This window comes from Arachis hypogaea, chromosome 4 (genome assembly GCF_003086295.3).
Source record: "Arachis hypogaea cultivar Tifrunner chromosome 4, arahy.Tifrunner.gnm2.J5K5, whole genome shotgun sequence".
NCBI lineage: Eukaryota > Viridiplantae > Streptophyta > Magnoliopsida > Fabales > Fabaceae > Arachis > Arachis hypogaea.
Window position 1 is genome coordinate 127,302,328 of NC_092039.1, and position 23,693 is coordinate 127,326,020.

At 31.9% G+C, this 23,693-nt stretch overlaps 3 protein-coding genes across 7 annotated transcripts; 1 reads left to right on the forward strand and 2 right to left on the reverse strand.

Annotated features, from left to right (window-relative positions):
- The first annotated feature begins 3,710 nt into the window (after positions 1–3,710).
- LOC112744856 (uncharacterized) lies at positions 3,711–7,098 on the forward strand. Of its 4 annotated transcripts, none has more exons than XM_072234108.1 (6): positions 3,711–3,886; positions 4,088–4,180; positions 4,963–6,261; positions 6,358–6,426; positions 6,501–6,699; positions 6,839–7,098. In XM_072234108.1, exons 2-6 carry the CDS (start codon positions 4,178–4,180, stop codon positions 6,910–6,912), a joined length of 1,644 nt encoding a protein of 547 aa, XP_072090209.1. In that variant the 5' UTR covers positions 3,711–3,886; positions 4,088–4,177; the 3' UTR covers positions 6,913–7,098. The 4 variants fall into 4 exon arrangements, with proteins under 4 accessions (XP_072090209.1, XP_072090211.1, XP_072090208.1 ...); XM_072234110.1 differs by having other exon boundaries at positions 4,972–6,261; XM_072234107.1 differs by having other exon boundaries at positions 3,721–3,935.
- Positions 7,099–8,174: 1,076 nt separating this feature from the next.
- On the reverse strand, positions 8,175–13,588 carry LOC112744858 (uncharacterized). The gene is made up of 9 exons (XM_072234106.1): positions 13,325–13,588; positions 11,484–13,089; positions 11,162–11,388; positions 10,639–10,971; positions 10,172–10,418; positions 9,924–10,052; positions 9,615–9,827; positions 9,289–9,412; positions 8,175–8,566 (listed from the first exon to the last, which is right to left on the reverse strand). Exons 2-9 carry the CDS (start codon positions 13,032–13,034, stop codon positions 8,328–8,330), a joined length of 3,063 nt encoding a protein of 1,020 aa, XP_072090207.1. The 5' UTR covers positions 13,035–13,089; positions 13,325–13,588; the 3' UTR covers positions 8,175–8,327.
- Positions 13,589–16,679: 3,091 nt separating this feature from the next.
- On the reverse strand, positions 16,680–22,313 carry LOC112744859 (uncharacterized). Of its 2 annotated transcripts, none has more exons than XM_072234111.1 (9): positions 21,970–22,313; positions 19,963–21,649; positions 19,635–19,861; positions 19,217–19,549; positions 18,393–18,639; positions 18,068–18,196; positions 17,765–17,980; positions 17,474–17,597; positions 16,680–17,283 (listed from the first exon to the last, which is right to left on the reverse strand). In XM_072234111.1, exons 2-9 carry the CDS (start codon positions 21,538–21,540, stop codon positions 17,045–17,047), a joined length of 3,093 nt encoding a protein of 1,030 aa, XP_072090212.1. In that variant the 5' UTR covers positions 21,541–21,649; positions 21,970–22,313; the 3' UTR covers positions 16,680–17,044. The 2 variants fall into 2 exon arrangements, with proteins under 2 accessions (XP_072090212.1, XP_072090213.1); XM_072234112.1 differs by having other exon boundaries at positions 21,950–22,237.
- Between the last annotated feature and the right edge of the window lie 1,380 nt (positions 22,314–23,693).

A 23,693-nucleotide genomic window follows, 5' to 3' on the forward strand; every position in this document is an offset into this window, starting at 1 on the left:
GGTATATAAATAATAATTTTCAATTTATAAATCATATCTCTTTATTTTAAAATTTTTTAATTAAATTTTTATACTAATTTTAAATTTATAATTTCATTGCTATTATTAACAGTAAATATTAAAAATACATTTTTATTTATTATACACTACTATTAAATATAGGTTTTTTTTTATATAAAAGTAAAAATGGTGATATACCTTAACATTGTAATTTTTGGTGTTTTTCAAAAGTGTGAAAGATACACAAATCGGAGGATCCGATTTCTATATTTCAAATTTTTTAATAAAAATCCCTCGATCCGATTTCTGTTCACTCACAAATCTTTTGGTCTGATTTCACAAATTCTTCAGTCCGATTTCTGTATCCTTACAAATCGGACGGTCGTACTTCTCACAAATCGGACGATCCGATTTTTGTTTATCTAATTAAACGGTTCCACATTTGAGAATAACACCCCATCAACCCACATTTTGAAAAAACACCGTTGCTACTCTAATATTAAAAACAAAATCTGTTAAATATATCTGAGTATATTCTGTTAAATTAAACGGTTTTATAACGACATTAAAATAATTATAAATTTAAAATTAATATAAAATTTAATTAAAGATTTTTAAAATATAAAGATTTAATTATAAATTTAACAAAACTATAAAGATAAATATAATAATTTAACCTTTATTATATTATTTGTAAATTACATATATTAACATGTTACTTGTATCTATTAAAAAAAAATGACGTCTTAAATTAGGGTTAACATACATATCCGATAATCCATTATAATTATGAACCTAACAAACGGTTCAATGAATTGATCCATAATTTGATGTGAATTACTTTACCTTTCACAAGTCACATAACCCATCAGCTTAAAAAAACAGCTAAAATGATTCTGGCTGCACATGTTCCATGCCATTTTTCAAATTCAATTAAATCCCCTAATTAGTGAATATATTTTTTAATGTTTTCCAAATTAAAAAGTGTTTATAATTTCATTTATAATTAACTATTTCAGATATTACTTTCCAAATATACAAGAGTGAGATACACAGCATTAATGCAGGGAAAAATAATTGTTGACTTCTATTATGGAGTAATTAGAAAAAACTAAGGAAGAGTTTTCAAAGTAAAACATATTCTCTGATCTTTTTTATTTTTATTTTATTTTGAAATTTAATGCTTTGTACGTTGTTTTGCAAATGAGTAAATTGTTAGAATAGTATATAAAAATTTATATTTAAAAAAAAATCTCAAAATATATAAAAGACAAATAAGCATATAAAAAAATTTAAATCTTAACAATAATAACAAAAAAGGTATTTTTTTTAAATAAATGACAAGTGCATGCATTTTGCATTTGGTAAATGACTTGTACATTTTATCCAAATTTCTGTGCAAATATTTGAATAATTATTTATAAAATAAACACAAAAAATTGTAAAAATTGATCTCTAGACAATTTTTATTTTTTGAAATATTTTCAGTCATTAACAAAAAAATAAAAAATTAATTAGCATAAAGTTAACAAATTTTAAAAGTAAAAAAATCTCATTTTTTATTTATATTTGTAAAAAATCGCATCAAAATTGAATCCTTAAACTTTTTAAAAAAATACATTTAATATGTGATTATTTTTATCACATTTTTTAAATTTTGTAGTTTTATTTGTTGTTCTTATCTTTTAAGATTATTTTTATTAACAATATAAATTTTTGGTATTATTTTAATATTTTTCTCTTTTTATTTTTATTTTTGCAATTTAATGCTTCAGATGTTGTTTGCAAAAATTAAATTAGTCAACAACAGCAGTTATGAACAAACTGAAAATATTTTAAAACCATCTTTTAGAATCTTACTAATATGTATCTTAAATACTAGAGCATCATTAAAAAATATTTTATTAAAAATATTCAGAACATAAATTTTTTAATTTTTCATATATTGAGCACATAAAAAAAATTAAAAGAGCTTCAATTATTATATTCTTAAGCTAAATCCTTTTTTATTTTAAGAAAAAATATAATAATTTATCTATATTTGGTTGATTTAACTTATTTTAAGACTTATTTTTCTTAAAAGAAATTTTTATGCATAATTCTTATATATCATAAAAAGTTACCAAATTCAACTCACATACATTAATTAAAGTGTATACAAGTTTGAAATTTGATTTTTTTTTCTTTTTTATCGAAAAAATTATTGTTAACATACGTATCCTTTGATAACAAAAAAAATTTAGTTAAAATAAGCCAAAATTTATCTTATTTAGTATTTATTAATTACTGTAACAATTAATAAATACTAAATAAAACAAGTTCTGTTTTTTTTTTCTAGTATTATCGATCCTAAAAATACTTGTTAATTAGTTTTAATGTTACCAAAATAGAAAATTTTAATAGGAAATACAATTATGTTTTTTTAGAAGAATTTAGATCTTCTAAAGTGATAAAGTAAGTTAGTATATAAAGCGATAAATTGAGAGGTCAATTACTATTAAATTTGTAACTCCATAAAATGTGTGTTCCACTATCTTAATTTAAAAGTGATTTAGTAATTGAAAATATTTGGTAAAAAAAATACTAGCCAAAAATAGTTAGAATTTATTTTATTTAGTATTCATTAATATTAATTGTTGCAACAATTAATTAATGTTAAATAAGGCAAATTTTGATTTTTTTTCTATTTTCTAGCATTACTATTTAATAATTTACTTCTTACTTTATAAACTTTCTCACTTTAATTTAGAGGATCTTGATCATTTATAAAAGGAGTAAACTATTAAAATAGTTTTCGATGTTAATATCAGATAAAATTACTCCAAAAGATATAAAATAATAAACAAGGCTTTGAAAAATTAAAAAAAAGAGATAAAAATAACAAAATATTAATAATATATTTGCAAAAAAAACGTTAAAGATTAAATTTTGATATAATTTTGTAAACATCATTAAAAATTGAGATATTTTTATTGATAAAATTTAATAATTTTATACCAAATGAATATTTTTTAATATTTTTTGTTGTGAATGACCGAAATACTTTAAAAAATAAAATATAAAATTAGAGATAAAATTTTATTATATTTTTTTTATGTATCTTCTAAATAGTTATTCAAATATAAAGACATAATATTCACTTTTATAAAATACAAAATTTTTATTCTATATTATTTAATAATATTATTTATCTCTTTTTTTATTATATTCTTTTTCTTTTAATATTTTGTAGTAATAAATTAATACAATTTTTTATATATGTATATATATAAATTACAGAATTAATAATGTGAGAGGATTTTTTATATATAAATAAAAAAGTAAAAATTCGAGTGCAGTCGACTTCACGTGAAGTTGATAGTTGAGAGCTGTGAGATGGTTTGCTGATTTGACTAAATTTTTATCTAACGACTCTCACTATCAATTTCACGTAAAGTCTATTGCACCTGAGTTTCCACTAAATAAAAATTACACAATTAATAATGTAAGAGAATATGTAAGAGTACAAACGAACCAATCACTATACTCCATGTGGCTTTCTAGAGGGGGTGCGACCTTTTTCCGTGAAAACTATTCAGTGAATGCCTACATAAGACTAACGGTCAGATCGTCTCTTCGACAATAATGAGGATTCAGGGATCCCAGAAGGTCCACGTGTACGGTAGATTCGAGTGTTTGATATATGGTAAGTTTATAGGGTGCCGCACTATATCTTTGATCCCACACTCCCACTTTACTCGTAAACCTCATTTCTTAATCCTACAACACAACTTCGTTTTCGTAACTGTCGCTTTCTCCGACGGAGTTCCAACCACCGGAAAATTCTCCGGCGAATATCTCCGGCTCGGCGACTGTTAGTCTCCGCCGTTCGCCGCGGTGATCGATTGTCCGTTTTCTCGGTTCCATTTCCTCACTCTAGTTTTTTTTGTTTGTTGGTAAATTGCTACTGTTTTTGAAATTCACATTTTTTTTTGTCAACTGTGGTAAATTACTACTTTGAATTTTATTTTATTTTTTTTAAATTTTGTGGTGTAGTTGATTGGTTTTTTTTTTTTTCCCAAAAAAAATCTTTCCCTCGATTTTGCAGTGCGGTGTTTTCGCTGAAGGTGGTGGCAGCGTGAATTTTTCACTCTGATCATTGTGGTGGAAGCGTGATTTTGAAGTATCCAACGAGAGAATGGTGAGTAGAAGATTCTAACCAAGCAATTATTCTGATTCGTATTTGCATGCATATGCTGTGTTTGTTGAAGTGTGCATTTTTTTTTTCACTGAATATAGTAATGTTTTTGTTCTTTGATTGGCACCATTTTATAATTTATATCAAGTGCGCTTCAGATTTTAATTTTTTTGCATTTTAAATTGGGGGCCCCTTGATATATGATGATATTGTATATATGTTTCTGGGAAGCTAGTTTCTTTTGGGTTAAATAAATTAAATTTATCATGTTGCTCGGTTCATCATACTAATTCCTGATTTTTTTTTTCTTATATGAAAGTGTCACCACGTGGTAATGAATAATGTGACTGATGCGAGATATATATGTTAGTATGTATGCCTGAAATGAAATGGAGTCCATAATGTAACTTCAATTAAAATTCTAGTGTTTTAATAACTGAGGCTTGTTGGTGAAGAAATTTGTTTGGGAAGTTTGGTTTAAGATGTATAAAATTAGACTCTTATATAAATTTGTGACGATCTCTTATAAACGCATGAAATATCTTGCTTTTTCTGGTAGATTCTTTCATTGATGATAATGAGGTTAACTGTATGATGTTAAACTGCATGCATAGAATAATATCAACTTATATATGAGCTTGATTTTGAAGTTGCAAGGATAAATACTTTGTTGAACCAGATACATATGTTGTGGTCTTTGTTTTTTCCTGTTTTCTTCAGCTGGTCTGTTTTTTGATATTGCAAGTTCAGTCAACAAGAAAACCACTCTAAGCTTTTTTTTCCAGTCTTTTCAGCATAAAAGCTTATGGCTGCCACGGGATTCTGGCTGCTTTGCTGGAGAAAATTTGGGGTATGAGAATTCTTCCAGAGTTGAACAAAAGCGTGACCATCAGTGGTTTATGAATACAGGTGAACCAGAAACATTCAGCAACAAGAAACAAGCAGTTGAAGCAATTGGTGGTAATCCATTTTCAGGAGTTTCCCATGTGAATGTTTCTCCATGGGACACCAATTCAGGGTTTCACTCTGTCACAGGTCAATTTTCTGACCGGCTCTTTGGATCTGATCCTCGACGGGCAATCAATTTGGTTGATAAAAATCTGCTATCAACTGGAAGTGGAAGTTTGAATGTGGCTAGGAGGGATGTTGAGAATCAATTTCGTAATGAACAATCTTCTGGCTTGTCAAGATCTCATGCCATTGCAGACACTTCATCAGATCCCAATTTTGGTGGCATCAGAAAGGTTAAAGTCAATCAAGTCAGGGATTCTTACAATCTCTTGCCTGCTTCCATAGGGCACCCATATAGTAGGGCAGATAGTAGTACAATTTCAATAGGTACAGGCCACAATAGGAATGATGCGAACATATCGTTGGGATCAGCTTATAATAATGGGAATGACAATATCATTGCAATGGTCAGTGGAATAAGCAACACCAATAACAATTCTATTTCAATGGATCGTCCCTTCAATAAAGCCGATGGGAGTTTTATGCTGATGAACCAGAAGTATGGCTTGTCAATGAGTCAGCCCTTTAACAGGGCAGATTTTGTACCCATGGATCAGTCATATTCAAAGGGGCATGAGAACTTCATACCAACAGGTCCAACTTACAGTAAACCAGGAGAAAATTTCATAAACATCAGTCCTTTCTATGGCAAGGGCCTTGAGAATTTGGTATCCATGGGTCCAACATATATTAGTACCGATTCAAACATCCCACCAACATTGACCCCATTTGAGACTGGAAATTCTAGCTCTTTCCTAGCAGGTCACAACTATAATAAGGGTGTGAGTGGTACCATGCCCTTCATTGCTTTTACTAGTAATCCTGAGTCCAATCCCTCTGGTGGAATCACAAACGGCTATAATCTATTGATGGGCGATCAGATTAATCCAAATGCCGAACAACCTGTAAATAATACTCAAACAGCTAATACTCAAATTGATACTACACAGAAGAACAAAGAGAAGAAAACCAAGAAGGCTTCATCTAACAACTTCCCTTCAAATGTCAAAAGTTTGTTGTCAACTGGTATTTTTGATGGTGTTGTTGTGAAATATGTTTCATGGTCGCGGGAGGTAAAGTGTGTAATAGTTTTTTATCTTGAGTTATTTGTGAGCTCTTGTACTTTTATATAGTAAGGTTTTTTACATGTTAGATATTCTACTTGGCAGAAGAGCCTGGGGGCAGTCATAAAAGGAACTGGGTATGTGTGTTCATGCGATGACTGCAAGGAATCAAAGGTTAGCTTCTCAAATGGCTTGAATTCTGATAATCTGCATGTCTGAGTGTGCTTATATAACATTCTGTCATGCAGTGTCTAAATGCATATGAGTTTGAGCGGCATGCTGGTGCCAAGACCAAACACCCTAACAACCACATATACTTTGAGAATGGAAAAACCGTCTATGGTGTGGTTCAAGAGTTGAAAAACACTCCCCAGGAGATGCTCTTTGATGCAATTCAGAATGTCACTGGCACCACCATCAACGAGAAGAACTTTAGTAGTTGGAAAGGTAACAGAGATTTTAGTTTCTTGGTTGTGGTTAAGATCACTTGGATAGCTATATCTTTTGATTCAATTGTCCATGCTTAGATATAACACTAATTCTTGTGTCTTTTCTACCTTTGTTCTGTTTTCACCCCTCTGAGCAGCATCATATCAAGCTGCTACAAAAGAGCTTCAGCGTATATATGGAGCAGATGAAGTGATCATCACTCAATCCTGAGTCCAGTTTTCTTCATGGACAAGTTCAGAAGAAATGGTAGATTTGCAATCTGTTCATAGTGAATGAATAGCAGCTTCATATAGTTTTTTGTTTATTTAAAAAAAAAATTAAAGGTTGAGCTGATGCTCCTTGTAGGAATTTGATTTCCCATTTCATGGTAATGATTAAGGTCTATTTTGAGGTTCAGACTTCAGTATAATCTTTCCATCAAGATTTGCTCATGTCTTCTTTGCAAACAATTAACTAGTCTCTTATTAAGTTTCTTTTTTTATTTCGATCACAGTATCAAAATAGAAAAAACTCACGTTGAGTTTAAAGAAGAACAATCAATGTTAAACTAATGACTAATGAGCTTCAATTCAATGCTAATATCTTAATACATGGTGTTTCTGCTTTGTTGTCTAAGTGCACTTCTTACTGTTATCACTGTTTTCTTAATACTCAGTTTTTGTTTTGAAAGGAAACCATTCACACGCTCATGGTGAATACATAATAATAATGGTAAAAGTAAAGTATATTTTTTATCTTTGAAATTTGTTAAAAATTTTAAAAATATTTTTTAATTTTATTTTGTTTCAATTTTGTATTAGAAGTTTTTGATTTGCATCAAATATATTCTTGGTGGCTAATTTTTTAATAAATTTATGATCAATTCAGCAACAATTTTATAAAAACAACTTTCAACATAAGCAAAACAAACAAGATATAGTTGTTATGCATTATTACAGGATTGGTCTTAAATTTTTTTAAAATTTCAAGGACAAAATTAAAATAAAATAAAATTTAAGAGCATTTTTAAAAATTTTAACAAATTTCAAGAATAAAATATATTTTACCCTAACAATAAAAATTTATTTTATGGTTAAAACAACAAAAAAGTAAACAAAATGGGCTTTTTTCGTTTGAGTAATGATAACCTAGGTTTCCTTTCCAAAAAAAATTGATAACCTAAGTTGCCTAATTTGCTCATGATAATCAGGGATAGAAAATTATTAAGTGGATTTACTTTATAAGTGCATAGTCTTATTGTAGCACATATTAGGAGTGTGCATAAGGCCCAAAAAACAAAAAAGGAATGTTCATTAACCTTGAATAGATATTATTTATTTTATTTTGTTTGCAATAAAGACATATCATGTTTTTACATATTTGTAAAGTTTCTGAACAAATTCAACAAAGTTTTCTAATTTCTTTTAATTATATAAAACATTTAAGTTGTATACTCGATTTTATTTTGTTTTCAAAATCAAAGATAGAGCCACTTTAAATAATAGTATAATGCGATTTTATAATTATTGTTAACCACCAAGAGTTTGTCTTAAATAAAAGCAATACCAAATGAGAAAAAAAGCATTGTGGCTTTGCACTATACAAATACTAATAATAATAATAATAATAAAAGGAAAAATGCATTTTTAGAATGGATAGTGAATTGGTTGGTTTTGCATGGCTTTGTGAACAAGCTCACTCTGCTCCTTCTGATGAATCTTATAGAACCCTGTTGCTGTGGCTGCAGCTGGGTCACGACCAACATATTTGATGTCTTCCATGGATCCTCTTCCCAATGTTTTCATGCTTGTCCAAAGACGTGGTAACATGTAATAATATGCTCCCATGTTCATTGGTTCTTCTTGGCACCAAACTATCTCTGCATCTAATAGTTGAAAAAACAAAGGAATGTGTCAAATTAGTCAATGCCTTGTATCACAAGTAACTTGAACGATGCAATGATACTCCTCTTATATCTGTATTTATATTCAAATATATGATTTAAGAGTGCATAAACACAAAGAAAGTACTTAAGCACATATATATAAGCTATGAATTGAAGCACGGACACTTTTTTTGATTTGCCGTATCGAACACATTTCGGACACGATATTCATCGACACTTGTCTGACACGCGTGTCTTTCTGTGTCTAACCGTACCTTAATAAAAAATAAAAAATTCTTTTCCAAATACACTTGGTCACACTTAAATACCATTACGACGTGTCCAACTTTATTCTTAACATGTATTTTTGAAATGAGTTTAGAAATAGTATATATTATTAATTATTAAAAAATATTTTATATAATTAAAAAAAATATTAAAAATAATTAAAAAATTAATTTATATTTTAATATCAATAAAATATCAAAACATCATTACAATTTATCTAAAAAATATTCTATATTTTATATATATGTTGTATCCCCGTGTCTTATAAGAATTTTAAATTCGCATGTTTGCGTGTCCTGTGTCGTGTCCGTGCATCATAGTATATAAGTAATGTTATTTAGTATCAAATTTTTATAAGTTAGAACATATTGAAACATTTATGGAGATATAACTTCAATCAATGTTGTACTTTCTTGCAAGAAATTGATGCTTACTTGGATATCTTTTCAACTCTTGTTGAATGAGATCATATGGAAAGGGACAAAGTTGTTCAACCCTACAAATTGCAATATCTTTTGCATTGATCTTTCCACGTTCTTCATCAAGATCATAATATACCTGTAAATACATTCAATGCTTATTAAATACTACAATGAAATGTAAGAGTAACAGATATAATGAACTAAGAACATTCCTTTAAAGTTATTGATATTATGATCTGAAGAGAGAAACAAACCAAAACAAACAATGAAAACTTAGAAAACTACCAATCTTGTTATTGAAATAAAGAAATATAACTTCAATCATGATCATAAAGAACCTTTCCAGAGCAGAGAATAACTCTTCTAACACCCTCTTCCAATTGAGAATGGTTGTTCTTGTCCTTTATAAGGCGCATAAATTTGGTACTCTCTTGATGTTCATCATTTCCTTCAACATCTACAAATTCAGATATCTTTGATTTGCATTCCTTGTGACGTAAAAGGTTCTTAGGGGACATCACAATTAGAGGCTTTCTGAATTCCCTATGTATCTGAAAAGTATATTTCATTGTATTTAGATACATTGATCTAAGAATATACTAGAAAATGACAGTAACAGATAAACAGAAAAGAAGAAATATATATACCTGGCGTCGCAAAACATGGAAGTAATTAGCAGGAGTTGTGATATTAACAACTTGCCAATTACATTCTTGGATTTGTTTGGTAACCTTTGGATCCATCTCAGGTATAACAAAAGGATTTTCATTACTCATCTGCAATATAAAGCATTGAATAATCAATGTCTTAGTTTTTGGACTAAGCCTTTTGTTATAAATTTAATAAGTTAACAAAAGTATATGATTGAAAATGGTGTCAATTATGAATCTTTTGCCTGAAGAAAACGTTCCAATCTTGCACTTGAGTGTTCAGGTCCTTGGCCATCATAACCATGAGGAAGCAACAGAACAAGGCCGTTTTGGCGAAGCCACTTCGCCTCGCAGGAGCTCAGGAAATTGTCTATGATCACTTGGCCTCCATTGGCAAAATCACCAAACTGAGCTTCCCACATCACCAAGGAATGTGGATTTTCCATTGAGTAACCAAATTCAAATCCCATTACACCATACTCTGAAAGAGTGCTGTTGATAATAACAACAGAAGATTTTGTTCAAATTTAAGACCAAGAACACATATAAGTAAAAATATTAAAGGTTTAATTATGCTAAAAGTTCTTATAGTCTCACTCAATTTCCAATTAAACTATGAAAATCTAATCGAAAATTGAGTAAAAGTATAGTAGTCTAGGTCTAGCCATGATTGAAGGAAAGCTTGAGATAGGAATTATGAAACTTTTATTACCTATTGCTTACTGTGAACATTTCTTTTCTTTGGTTTGGATTAACATGATCAAGAGGACAATACTTCACACCAGTTTGTTGATCATGAATTATTGCGTGGCGATGACTGAATGTACCTCTTTCGACATCTTGACCACTCAGCCTAACATGGTTACCTTCTGCTATCAATGTAGCAAAAGCAAGTGCTTCTGCAAAACCCCAATCTATGCCTTCTCCACTCTCTAGCATCTGAACCCTTTGTTCATAGAACTTTTTCACTGCTCTATGAGGTGTAATATTATCTGGTAGAGTTGTAATTGACTTGCCAATTTTCTTCAATGTCTCTATCTTCACCCTGCATAAGAGCATACATGTATATATAAGTTGAATTCTTTGTGGAAAATATCATAGTTCATAAGGACTAATGGTGTGTTTGTTTAACTTTCCAAAAACAATGCATCTATAACAAAAATATTCTATATAATTAACAAAAAAGGTGAGAATTGATTATTTTGTTTTCCCTTAAGCTGAAAAGGATCACATACCCTGTGTTTCTAATTGGTGAAAGTTGATCAGGTGACTTGAATCCGGTCCAATTCGCAGAAAGCCAGTCCTTTCGATCCGGAACATGATCTTTGCTGGCCAAGAATTCATCATTGAGGATTTTATTAATCTTCTTGTGTATTCCATCAACCTCTTCTTGTGTCACTACTCCTGATTCTACAAGCTTCTTTTCATAGAAATCTAGAGCTGTAGGATGGTTCTTAATAACCTGCATTCAAGAAATTACTATTACTTGTGCCACAAGTAACACTTTTTAGCAGCTAAGAAAAATTTCAAGAGAAAAAAAAAAGAGTTCAATCTTACCTTATACATCATAGGTTGTGTAAGAAATGGCTCATCAACTTCATTGTGGCCGAATCTGCGATAACAAACCACATCAACCATAGCATCTGAATGGAAAGTCTGTCGCCACTCAGCTGCCAGCTGGCAGGCGCGCGCGACAGCTTCCATGTCATCCCCATTTACATGGAAAACCGGCGAATCGAAGGCTTTTGCAATATCAGTACAATACTGAGAAGATCTTCCAGAATCTGGATCAGTTGTAAAAGCAACTTGATTGTTGAGGACTAGATGAACAGTTCCACCAGTAGAATAATTTGGAAGAGCACTTAGATGCAAACTTTCATATGCTACACCTTGTCCTGGTAAACTACCATCTCCATGAATCAAAATACTAATGTTCTTGATTCTTTCAGAATCATTTGAAAAATATTGTTTAGCTCTAGTTTTTCCTTCTACCACAGGATCCACTGCTTCTAAGTGACTAGGATTTGGTACTAATGAAATATGCACATTCTTTGAATTTCGAGTTTTATGATCATAAGAGGCACCTAAATGGTGCTTAACATCACCAGTTCCAGTGTATCCTCTTTCGTCCGGCGAGTTTAAGGTGCCGTTGAATTCGCAGAAGATTCTGCGCAACGGCATCTTAACCACTGTGCCTAAAGCATTAACTCTGCCTCTATGTGTTGTGCCTAAAACTACATTTTCAGCTCCGAAATCTGCAGCTCTATCTATCACTTCCTGCAAGCCTGGAATCAGTGTTTCGGCGCCTTCTAGGCCGAATCTCTTAGCTGAACTCCACTTGGTGCCAAGGAACATCTCATACTTCAAACTCCAAGCAAGCCTTTCTAGGATCACCAAGCAATGTTCTCTGTCGAATTTCGCAGTTTCTTCACTTTCAATTCTGTCTCTTAGCCAATTGCATTTCTCAGTGTCTGCAATGTGCATGTATTCATACCCAATGGTGCCACAATAGGCCTTTTCAAGCCTTGTTAGGATGGACCTAAGGGTCCGAACCGGTTGATTCTCGGATAAGATCCCTGAAATCTTCCATGCCCCTAAGAAGAATTCTCTGTCAAGATCAGATTCAGTGAAGCCATAGTTTGCAGGATCAAGTTCTTGAGGAATCTGTCTTTGTCCCAATTCTAAAGGGTCTAATTTTGCTATCATGTGACCATACATTTGATAAGCTCTTACCAACAACATCAAACTCATGCTCTCTTGAATCTGTTTGGTTGAAACCTGAGAGATTCTTGAGGTGTCATGGCCTATGTAGTTTCTAAAGAAGATGTCCCACGACTCGTCGACGCTGCTCGGATCGGCTTCCCATGCCTTTTGAAGCTCCTCCAAGTATGTGCTGCTGCTTCCATACAAGAAGCTATCTGTGAGCCTTGAAAGAGGCACAGGGCTTGGCTTACTAGGAGCAACAACTTGTGATTTTGGTGTGAAATTTGTGGCATGAAAGGTTTTCTGTTGTGAAGAAAGTACTTGAATTCTTGGTGCAAAATTCCATGCACTTCTTTGAAGAAGTTTCCTTTTAGTTATAACAGTAGCAGCTCTAAACCATGCCATAGTTTTGAGTTTTCACTACAAATTCACTTCACAAGGAACCTATGTTCACCAAATACTGAAAAAAAAGCACATTGGTTTATCAGAATCAAAGATAGACCAAAATATCTGTCATAGTATAAATTAATAAATTTGGTATATCAACAATTAAACATATCTTGGTAACATTTATATCAAGATCCATTGAGTTAGAATGCAATATATTGCCAAAGTCAAAGATATTTCACAAGAGATTATCTCAAGTGATTTCTACAACATTGAGAGAGTAGATATGTTCATGAGAAACCTCTTACCTTTGCAAGTTGTAAGTACTACTGCCCTTAGTTCAAGTGCATGTACAAAAGAAGTAGAATTTGTGACAAAAAAGAGTTGTAGCTTTTTTGAGTTTATTCTAGACAATGATAGACAGAACTTGCATGCTCTTTTACAAATAAGATAACCTGCTTTTTGATGTTGACAGCTTTTAATATCATTGTATATTAGAAAAAAAAATCATAATTTTGTGAGTCAAATTAGTCAAATTCAAATTCTAAATAGCTACTTCTTCTACACAAATTAACAATACCTACCAAAGTTACTGATAAGTGATAACTATGAACCTTTTTCATTTATTAATAATCAAAGAAAATTTTCTAAGTGTACCGTTATACCGGTGTTTCAGTTATTTAACCGTTGATTTTAATTATAAAAAATATATATAATATATATAATTAAGATCAACGTTTAAAAATCACTAATACACCGATATGACAGTACACTTGAAAATTCTTTCAATAATTAATATGAATTTGTGTGAGGATTTGCTACCAAAAATGGTCCATTGCTGACTACTCTAATGTCCACGTCTTCAAATGCACAGTATATGGAAAAGACTAGAAGCCAAATTAGGAAAGAGAATCTATGCCAGGTACTGTAAAAAAAAGGAAAGGAAAATAAAGAATCTATGCCAAATGTTTCTTCTTTCTCTGTCTTTATTGTCTATTGGAATTGTTATTAATACAGTTGGCCACTTGAAATTGTATTGATAAGTGTAGACGTGTAATGTATCTATCAACAATTAACTAAAAATTTGAAATACCACCATAGTCCAAAAGGTGTGCTTTCTTTGGTCTTCGTAATAATAACAAAAATGTTATTTGTATACTAAAATTAGCCATTATAATCAATTACTAATATATTTATTTATAAATATATGTGTGGTTTAATTTATTTTTAATATTTATTTATATTCCAATATATATTTTATACTAATAACTGACTTGGTAGCTGATTTTAGTCGCTTTTTATTTTTAATATGGAGGAAGGTGTGGGGTGATACAGCATTATGGAGAATAGGAGTGTTTTTTCTGCATGTGATGTCAGGGGGCTGAAATCGGACCGAGAGATTTAGAATAAGGAACTCGGACGGTCCGATTAGAGAGAATCTATAAAAGAATATTTTTTTAATAAAATTCGAAGGGTCCGTTTTGTTTTTTTAAAAAAAAAATCTAAATACGGAGGATCCATTTTCATTTAAAGGAAAAATTAAAAAAAAACAAAAATTGTAAACGGACCCTCAGTTTAAAAAACAAAAAATGTAAACGGAGGGTCCGATTTTATTTTAAATTAAAAAAAAAATAAAAACTAATGGGACGGTCCAATTTGTGGTCAACGAATTTTTTAATAAAGAAATCGGACAGTCCAATTTTTTCTTGTTCTACACCTGTGTCTAACACTTATACACCATAATCGAGCACAACTCACATACTTCTCTAATATAAAAAAAAATTAGCTAATTTTAGTATATATGTAGAATAGTCGAAATAATAATAATAATAATAATAATAATAATAATAATAATAATAATAATAATAATAATATGAGTAATCAATAAGAATAACAATAGGAACTTTATATAAAATATCTATATCCAAGTAAGGAAAATTAGTTTCAATCCATATTATTTGATGTGTGTTGCATGGTTTCTCAAAATCTTACGCCACTAATAAACCAAGTATAAACGTTTTTATTATATTATTATAGACAAATTTAATTATTCATTTATTATTAGTTTGATTATTTTACTATGATAAGTGTGATTATTTAGTTAAAAAATTATGTGAATCAATATAATATATAGTAACTGATTTAGTATTTGATTTTTAGTTTACATATATTTTTTTGTATTTTTTATACTATAGTTATAACACAATAAACTAATAATAATATTAATCACTCATTCAAAAGGTGTATGACAAGAGTTTTAAAATTTGTAATCACTTATCTCCTTTGTGAGATAATCTTTGTTGATTATTGAGACCACTCTCTTGTTTTCCCCTTATTTTATTTCTTCTTCCAACTTCCCTGCATTTTTATCTCACTAAGAAATCCATTAACAGATAAGGATTTGGATTATCTCGTTGAAAAAGATGGCTACAATATGAAAATAAAATTACTTTTATAATTTGTAGTATGACACATGGTTAGTGACTTGTATTCTTAATTTTATTAGATAGCCAGAGTTAATAGGGACAAAATGACGTAACTAAAATTTGCATACGAGAAATAGATAAAACTAAACAAGAATATAAATAATACTGAAAATAATATGACAAAGTAGTAAAATCACAATCTCTTAATATATAGAGAAGTCTATAATACTCTTACATATTATGAAAATTCATGCAAAGGAATTATACATACAAAAGACTTTACTATTTTTCTCTTTAAGTTTCACTTGCTAATTTTATGTACAAATTGCACATTATAAAGTATAAACCACTTATATAAATTGTACAAGTGTGTACTAGAATCTTCTTTTACATTTATCTTTATCAAGTTGCAATCTTTGATTAGAACTTTTGACTTTGCAAGTTGAACAACTTGTCAAGTAGTTTCATGAGTCTTCCAACTTGATAAAAACTATTTGCATCTCTGAAGTATGGACACTTCGCTGAGTTATCGTGTCCGCGTGTCGGACATATTTCGGACACGACACTCGTCCGACACGCGTGTCTGCTGTGTCCAACTGTGTCTTAATAAAAAATAAAAATTTTTTCTCTAGACACGCTTGGACACACCTAAATACCATCACGTGTCAGCGTGTCCAATCTTATTTTTAACATATATTCTTAAAATAAATTTAGATATAGTATATATTATTATTTATTAAACAAAAAAATATTTTAAATACTTGATATAGTTAAAATAAGACATTAAAACTAATTAAAAAATCTAATTTATATTTTAATATCAATAAAATATCAAAATATCATTACGATTTATCTAAAAAATACTTTATATTTTATATATATGAAGTATGTATGTGTGTCCCCGTGTCATATAAAATTTTAAAATTCGCGTGTCGACGTGTCCTGTATCCGTGTCAATGTTCGTGCATCATAGATTTGGATCAAACTTGATTCTAAACCAAACTTAAATTCTATAATGTTCTTTAATTTTTCTTAAAATTTCATCATACTCCACTTGTATCACTTGTAACCTCTAACCATTTTCGTTAACTTCAAACCAAAAGAAGAATTTTACTTATTTTCACAGAAAGTCATATATATCAAGCTTACATGGACTATATCCGAGTTATTAGAAAGTAGTAGTAGTAGCAGTAATGGTAATAATGAAAGCTGAAGAAGAAAAATTTATAGGAGAGAATGCTGGCCAAGTTCCCGGGGCTATTCTACCAAGCAATAATGCCACCGGAATCACAAAAATTATTGAAGATGCATTTTCAAATTACAAATTATAGGAAACAAAAAGTTTGAAAAATATCAACACTTTAAGGCAAGAAGCCTTTGTGGGTTCTATATGGCAATGACCTCTTATCAACTAAGGGAAAGGGGGAAAAAAAGAAGAAAAAAACTCTGCATAAGTATACAACCGAGTCAGAATACCTGACATTTTTTTCAGGGAAAGAAGGATATTATAGAAGGTCAAAATTCAAAAAGCAAATCATTAAGAGATATAAAGCAATCTTCCAACTATTGCTCTTTACGTGGATAACATTGCAAGTCATCATTTTAGTATGGGAAATTGAGCGGTTCGCGTTGAAGGGCTTTCTCGGCGATCTCAGCCTGCTCCTTCTGGTGAACCTTGAGGAAACCGGTGGCAGTGGCTGCCGATGGAGCACGGCCGACATACTTGACATCGTCGTAGCTTCCCTTGCCGACGGCTTTCATGGAAGAAATAAGCCGGGGAAGAACATAACTGTATCCACCCATGTTCATTGGTTCTTCTTGACACCAGACAACCTCAGCATCTGGTAGAAACAAACATAATAAAGTGTAAGACAAATAACCATAACTTGTTATTTAAACCCTACCATCCTCATGTTAAATGCAATTTTCCAGTTAAACATAAAAAAGTAATATATAAACATAAACTTTTACTAATTAGTTCATAAAGGAATCAGAACCAATTCAGAAGGGAAAGGACATAAAAACCCTTACTAGGATATCGTTTAAGCTCTCTTTGGACAAGGTCATAAGGGAAAGGACAAAGCTGTTCCACCCTACATATTGCAACATCCTTTGCCTCAACCTTTGTTCTGTGCTCATCAAGTTCATAGTAAACCTGCAAGGGATATAAGAAACATGTGTGTCATTGAAGCACTGCATAAAATCAATGTTTCCTTTCTTCTTCTCTATTTAATAAAATCCATCAGATAAAAGAAGTTAATTTTTTTTTTTTAAGATAAAGGGCAATATGACAAAAAGGTTGTTAATATGAGTAGCACAAACCTTTCCAGAACAAAGTACGAGGCGTCTAATACCCTCCTCAAGGTCTGAGTGGTCATTTTGGTCCTTTATGAGGCGCTTAAATCTGGTTCCCTGCTTGTCAAAACCTGGGTGTCCTTGGACATCATCAAACTCGGACAAATTTGATCGGCAAGCCTTACTACGAAGCAGGTTCTTAGGGGACATTACAATGAGAGGTTTGCGGAATTCTCTATGTATCTGAAAGAAGGAAAGCAGCATACTATGACAAAAGTAAGGAACATAACTTCAAGTGACAAAACTAACTATTTAAACAATTTTACCAACCTGTCTCCGCAAAACATGGAAGAAGTTAGCAGGAGTTGTGACATTCACAATCTGCAAATTGCACTCCTGAATCTGTTTCCGAAGAGTTGGATCCATCTCAGGAATAACATAAGGATTGTCATCAGCCATCTGCCATTAAAAACAGATAAAATTGAGAATTAACAGAGCAAATGAAACAAAGAAAAGGCAAAGTCATATAAGTAATCAGTAGCATAGCATTATTTAGGTTAATTGCTTGTTTGCACTAAAAGGATTTTAAAACAAAAAGATCCAACAGCCAAGTGTAGTAGTTCAAAGAAATTAGAATATAGATTGACGAGGAAACCTGAAGGAAGCGTTCCAATCTGGCACTTGAATGCTCAGGGCCTTGGCCATCATAACCATGAGGAAGTAACACGACAAGCCCAGTCTGACGGAGCCACTTAGCCTCACCAGAAGACAAGAAATTGTCAAATATCACATGAGCCCCATTAGCAAAATCACCAAACTGCGCCTCCCAGATCACCAGTGAATTTGGATTTTCCATGGAGTAACCCAATTCAAATCCAAGAACACCAAACTCGGAAAGTGAACTGTACAATGATTCAAAGTTTTCTTAGCCAGAAGGTAATACCAAAATAATCCATCATTAGTTAAATATAAATATCAAGTGGGAATATAGGGGAAATGAGAAAACAGAATGAGCAACAATCATATGAAGTCATAACAGAGATAGACTTAAAATATTCAAGTCATCTGGGTTAATGTGAAAACAACTTTACTTACATATAACATATAAGTCAGTCAAAACAAAGATTAGAATTAAAATATAAAACAAACTACAAGAGAAAACAAAATATTCATGATTAACTTATCAGCAAGAAATTAATCCACATCTCAGAAGCTTGAGCCTTCAGAGCAAAATCAAACTAAAAATATATATATATAATTACATAATCTTTTATTGTAGTTTACTATAATTGACTTTTTCATTTTATAATAAAAATAACAGTAGCACGAGGAATCCAAAATAACAATTTAATAAAATAATATGACTATATATCAGTTAAAAGAAATTCGGCATATGTATTTTCAAATTGGAAGTTGGAACTCCCAAAAGACAGGCAAAGGCAAACAAGATGACTACATCTCTGTAAACGGAAGGATTACCTGTTGCTGACAGTGAACATCTCTTCATTTTGGTTCATGACAATATGGTCAAGGGGGCAATATTTCTCCCCTGTTGTCTGATCATGGACTACAGCATGGCGGTGACTGAAAGTTCCTCTTTCAACATCCTGACCACTTAATCGAACATGATTGCCTTCAACTACCAACGTAGCAAAAGCAAGTGCTTCTGCAAAACCCCAGTCAATATCTTCCCCTGTTTCAATCATTTGGGCACGCTGCTCATAAATCCTCTTCACTGCTTTATGAGGTGTGAAATTCTCCGGGATGGTTGTGATTGCTTTCCCGACATTCTTCAAAATTTCTGGTTTCACACTGCAGGAAAAAGATCACATATTTCAGCAGTGTTGTACAGATAACAGAAAATACCAATGGAAAAGGAACATGAAATGTACCATACCCAGTATTTCGGATACGTGAAATCTGCTCAGGTGACTTGAAACCAAGCCAATACGCCGAAAGCCAATCCCTTCGTTTTGGAATGTAATCTTTACTAGCTGAAAATTCTTCATTTAGAATTGAAGTGACTTTTTTGTGTATTCTATCAATGTCCTCTTTTGTCACCTCCCCAGTTCCCAGTAGCTTCTTCTGATAGATCTCAAGTGCTGAAGGATGGCTGCGGATGACCTATATAGAGGAGAAAGTTGCAAGTCCAATTAATTAGTCCCAAAGCCACATGCATATAAAAAGAAGAAAGTACAAAAGGCATAATAACCAAAAGGGCTAACCTTATACATCTTAGGCTGCGTGAAAGATGGTTCATCAATCTCATTGTGACCAAATCGACGGTAGCACACTAAGTCGACAACCACATCTGAATGGAAAGTCTGGCGCCACTCAGCTGCAAGTTCACAGGCATGCACAACTGCTTCCACATCATCACCATTCACATGAAAGATAGGAGCATCTAAAGCCTTGGCAACGTCAGTGCAATACTGTGAGGACCTGCCAGACCTTGGATCAGTTGTAAATGCAACTTGATTATTGAAGACAATATGTATAGTCCCACCCGTAGTATAATTTGGAAGAGCACTAAGATGCAGGGTTTCATAGACGACGCCCTGTCCAGCAAAACTACCATCTCCATGAATCAATATACCCATGTTTTTTGTTCGGTCCACATCATTTGAGTAGTACTGCTTTGCTCGAGTTTTCCCAACAACAACAGGGTTGACAGCTTCCAAGTGACTAGGATTTGCCACTAAAGACAAATGTATCCTCCCGCCACCACGTGTAGGGCGATCATAAGACGTTCCTAAGTGATACTTAACATCACCAGTTCCTGTGTAAAGCCCAACTTCATCCTCAGGCTGATGACCACCACTAAACTCACAAAAGATTTGACGGAGTGGCTTCCGAACAACATTACCCAATACATTCAGTCTTCCACGATGTGCCATTCCTATAACTATGCTCTCAACCCCAAGATCAGAAGCGCGATCAAACATCTCTTTCATGCCTGGAATAAGTGTCTCACCTCCTTCAAGTCCAAACCTCTTTGCTGAAGTCCACTTGGTGGCTAAGAAGTTCTCAAACAGTGTACTCCAAGCAAGCCTATCGAAAATAACCTCACGGCGCTCCCGGTTATACTGTGTAGGGGTAGGGGTTTCAATCTTCTCCCTTAGCCAATTACACTTGTTGCGGTCTGCAATGTGCATATACTCGTATCCAATGCTTCCACAATAAGCCTGCTCTAGCCGTGTCAGAATGGACCTAAGGGTTTGCACAGGACGATTCTCGGACAAAAAGCCAGACATCCTCCACACCCCCAAGAAGAATTCCCTATCGAGATCAGCCTCAGTAAAACCGTAAAGGGCAGGGTCCAAATCATCAGGGATTTCTCTCTCCTCCAAAGCCAAAGGGTCCAATTTGGCCTTCATGTGGCCATTCACCTGGTATGCCCTCACCAGCAACAACAATCTCATACTCTCCTGAATTGTTTGGCCAGAAATCCCAGGCGATGTGGCAGCTTGACCCACAAAGTTCCTAAAGAAATTGTCCCATGACTCATCAACACTGTTGGGATCAGCCTCCCAAGCTCTCTGAAGCTCCTCCAAGTACACGCTGCTTGTCCCATCCAAGAAGCTATCGGTCAACCTTGAAAGGGGCACAGCACGGGGTACAGGCGCAGCTTGCTCCTTGCACTTGAAAAGAGTGGTGTGGAATCCTCTACCCTGTGATGGTGGTGGTGGTTGTGATGATGGGAAGACCCTAGCCCTTGACACCAGATACGAGGATCTACTCTGAGAAAGGGTCCTCCTAATTGCATGCTTTGCAATGCTGGCTCCAGCTCTAAACCATGCCATTGGATCTCAATCCAAAACAACTAACCAACAATATCACCAAAATTTTATTTCTTTAGTTCCTTCCAAAGATCTTCACTACTCAAGTTCTTCCTTTATCATAGGCACACATCTAACGCACACATACAAAAAATCAATCAGGGTCAGCTAAAACAAATAAATTAAAAAAAAAAAAAAAAAACTACCATCTCCAACGCCAGAAAACAATAGATGCAACATTTATGTCTAATCAATAGATATAAAAGATTCAACTTTTAATTACAAAAATAGAAAGAAAAAAAAGCGCAGGATTTTGAAAGATCCATAGATTCAAGTCTAACAAAACATAAGTGTATGAATCGAAACGAGAAAAAATTTATAAAAAAATGTGATAACTTGAAGGGGAGAAATAGTAGGTGAAGAGAGGAATTACAAGGGAGGAAGAAGAAGAACCTGAAGAGAGAATTGTACAGAAAATGGAAAGGGGGGCGAAGCGAACCCTAGTAGCGGTGAAGCGAAGCGAGTAAGTGCTGGAATGGGAAAACTGAAAAGAGTAAAAATGAAAGCTTTTTCCTAATTCCTAAATCTCTAACGTTGATTGCGTATTCCCACTATCGTCGATCGAGAAACAAAGAATATATGCACTTTCTTCTTACCCTCTCTTTTTCCTTTTCATTTTTCTCGGGTCCCAAGCTTCGACCAAACCTATAATCAAGTTACTAATTTTCTTTTTTTTTTTTTTCTTTCATTTTTTACTATTTTTTGTGTAGGAAAAAAAAAACACAAGATCTAATAACTAATAAGAATTCAAAAAAATTAAATAAATAAGGGAAGAAAAAAGATTTTGCTAACTGCTACTGCTAAGTAAATAAATTTATTTTTCCATCTGCAAATATTAAATACTAGTTTAATTTTGATATTAATAATTCAAAAAAAATTATATAGTTAAATATATGTATTTTAAATAAATTTTTACTAGTAAATTTAAATATTAATTAATGCGATAATATACAATTAATTATCTATATAAAAAAATTTTACAGTGCAAAAAATAAATTCATCAAATAATTTTTTTTAGGGTAAAATATATTTTTTATCTCTGAAATTTGGCAAAAATTTCAAAAATATTCCTAAGTTTTATTTTATTTCAATTTTATTCCAAAAATTTTCGATTTGCATCAAATATATCCTTAACGGCTAAATTTTCAAAAAAATTAAGACCAATCTAACAATAATGCAAGAAAATTATGCTTGCTTTGCTTGTGTTGAGGGTTGTTATGAAATTGTTGTTGAATTAGTCTTAAATTTTTTGAAAATTTAGCAGTCCGGAGTATATTTGATGCAAATCGAGAACTTTCGGAATAAAATTGAAACAAAATAAAACTTAAGAATATTTTTAAAATTTTTGTCAAACTTCAGGGACAAAATATATTTTACCCTTTCTTTTACTATATTCATGAAAGAAAAGAAAGATAGTTTTGCCACAAATTCAATGGTCAAATTGTTATAGTCCATTCAAAATGTACATAGCAAAGTTTTTTCTTTTCATAGAAAAAAAAATATGAAATTTTTTTACTGCTCCGTCCAAAATGAATATTTAAAAGCTTGTAATTATTAATATATGATTGGGTAAGAAACTAAGAAATGATTTCACCATGGAAGATTCTCAAAGTCAATGACAATGAGATGATTGATGTGTTACTGAGTCAATATTGGTGTTTTTATTCCAGAAAGCTTGGCAGATGGCACCATTATTATATTAATCAGAACGTGAAAGGGAATGTTGACCAATAAAAAGAAAGATAATAATAATTAGATTTTCAAACAAACCCTCTTTGTCTATATCCAAATATGAGGTGACGTTTTAAATTGACGTGGCTAAATATTTGGTTATTTTAAATTTTCATTTGATTGTAAAATATAATAATGTAAAACACGTATCATAAGTACAGAAAAAAAGTAAAACAAAAAAACTCATTAGACATAAGAATATGCCTTACTCTATTTGAATAAACCAGGCTACTTAAAAAATATTTTAACCTGGTTGAGTCAGTTTGGCTAAATTTCTTAAATAAGTTCTTTTGAAAAAAGAGCTTAAAATATAAGGACTTTTATTAATATTAACTTTTAAATAAGTTATTTTGAATTTGGAAAGTTATTATGGAAGTCATTGTTTT